This window comes from Lolium perenne, chromosome 5 (assembly GCF_019359855.2).
Source record: "Lolium perenne isolate Kyuss_39 chromosome 5, Kyuss_2.0, whole genome shotgun sequence".
Taxonomy (NCBI): Eukaryota; Viridiplantae; Streptophyta; class Magnoliopsida; order Poales; family Poaceae; genus Lolium; species Lolium perenne.
The window spans coordinates 129,199,329-129,201,384 of NC_067248.2; the positions used below are offsets into that span (position 1 = coordinate 129,199,329).

At 44.1% G+C, this 2,056-nt stretch overlaps 1 protein-coding gene across 1 annotated transcript; it reads left to right on the forward strand.

Annotated features, from left to right (window-relative positions):
* The first annotated feature begins 267 nt into the window (after positions 1–267).
* Positions 268–1,733, forward strand: LOC139831022 (uncharacterized). Its single transcript, XM_071819981.1, has 4 exons — positions 268–765; positions 879–1,052; positions 1,146–1,256; positions 1,374–1,733. Exons 1-4 carry the CDS (start codon positions 503–505, stop codon positions 1,705–1,707), a joined length of 882 nt encoding a protein of 293 aa, XP_071676082.1. The 5' UTR covers positions 268–502; the 3' UTR covers positions 1,708–1,733.
* The last annotated feature ends 323 nt before the right edge of the window (positions 1,734–2,056 follow it).

The window sequence follows — 2,056 nt, forward strand, 5'->3', positions numbered from 1 at the left end:
CACTGAAGCCTCTCCCCAGGAGGTCTTGGGAAAGTAGTGCCGAGGAAGTCGAGGCGGGCGCGGCTGCTGATTTAGAGAAATGGAAGGCGAGCGTCAAGAAGAAAATAGAGGGCGAGCCCAAGCCAGTATATTCTGACAAGGAAAAGCAAGGGCTAAGTCATTTTTGAACACACCGTCCCAAGCCGCGAAGAATCTGCCTGACGACTATTTACGTGAACTTCGTAGGCAAGCACTCGCGTTCAAGAACAGGAAAGAGTTGGCGGAGAAGAAAGCCTTGAAGGACGAGGCCGAGTCAAAATTAGAAAGGGGGAAAGAAGTTGCCCAGCTCGGGGAACAAAGTAAACAATCGATCGCCCCGCTCATAGTGCAAGCCGCCGATCCGGATGCCCCCGATATCATAGCAGCTGCGGCAGCACATGGATTGACTGTAACGAGTGCCAGAGAACAAGCGGCCGAGTTAGGTATCACTCTTCGTGCACTGCTAGGCCTTGATGAGGCGCCAATGAAGGACGTAGTATTTACATATGTGAAGAATGGCCCTCTCGTCGAGCCTGCGCAGGAAGAGGATCTACCTCGACAAATGCTAGGTCTGCTAAATTGGTACAAGGGTTACATAAAACATAAAAACGCCAAAGAGTATATCTATGCGGAAGTTAGATATGAGCATCACTTCAAACATTACTGGGTACAAATTCCTCTGAGTGAATTGTTCCAGCTGTTCAATCTGCGCGACCTCGACAAATCTATCATCAGTTGCTACGTTCTGTAAGTGATTTATTAATTTCTACCCCATCTCGTTCATTGCCGGCCTGCACTATATATATATATATATATATATTGTCCTAACTATCTTGTTGTGTACGCTATATATTATGCAGAATGAAGAAGCGGGAAATGCGAATAAGGAACATCCATGATGTTGGGTTCATTGACCCACACATCGTTAATTCATATGTGTTAGAACACCACCCCGCCGACGTGGAGGATGACCTGTGGCGGTTTATTAGAAAACAGCAACAGAAAAGTGATATTCTATTTCCTTACCATTTTGGGTGAGTGTTTCTGTCTTGAGCACATTCTCTTTTGTTTATGGTATGTGGCTAATCGATGAGTTATGCATGACTGTGCATGTATCGTGTCCGCAGGTTCCACTGGATTCTTATGGTAATTAAAGTTCAGACCTCCTCAGTTCTCGTCCACGACTCTCTGAATATGGATCCGGCGATTTGGGGCGACATGAGAAAAATGATGCAAAAGTAATTATTTTCATTCATTTGCGCTCTATATCGATCGGCCTATTTCGTTCATCATTTCCTAATATCAAGTAACTAATTAATAACTCTCTTGTTTATTTAATTTTCTTTGCCTCGTAGGGTTTGGAGACGGTTCGTAGATACCAAGGTCGGTGAATTCAAAAAGGAGCTACATTTTAAAATGGCAGTGCGGACGACTGGGGATATTCAGCCACCGGGGACCAATCTATGTGGATACTATGTTTGTGAGAGGATCCGGAGATACTGCAATGAGCGGGACCAGACGTGTGAGAACAACATCCTGAGGAATAACCTCCGGAAGACGCTTAGTCCAGAAGCTCGCTTCCGACCACTTCAAGAGGAACTAGCTGGATGGTTGGCGAGGGAAGTCATCGATCCTAGAGGAGAACACTATTACGATGACGTAGAACTTTATATGCACCAGAATTTGTAACTAACTTGTTCAAAATTGTATATGGTCATCCGATATTGAATATATATTGTATATGGTCATCCGATATTGAATATATATTGTATATTCCTCTTGAATTCTTTTTGGTTCTAATTTCAAATTTGTTTGAAATTGTACATTCATATGCATGTATGTATACAGTACCGTAGAATATGTGAAACTCCTTCAAAATTAAAACCCAAAAGAAATAAAACAATACAAATTAAAAAGAAACCAGATTTAGGGGGAGGGGGGCTAAAACCCTAAACCCTCCGGAGGCCTTTAGTCGCGGTTGGCCAGAAGAACCGCGACTAAAGGTCCTCCGCCCTGGCGCTCGCCTGCGGCCCACGTG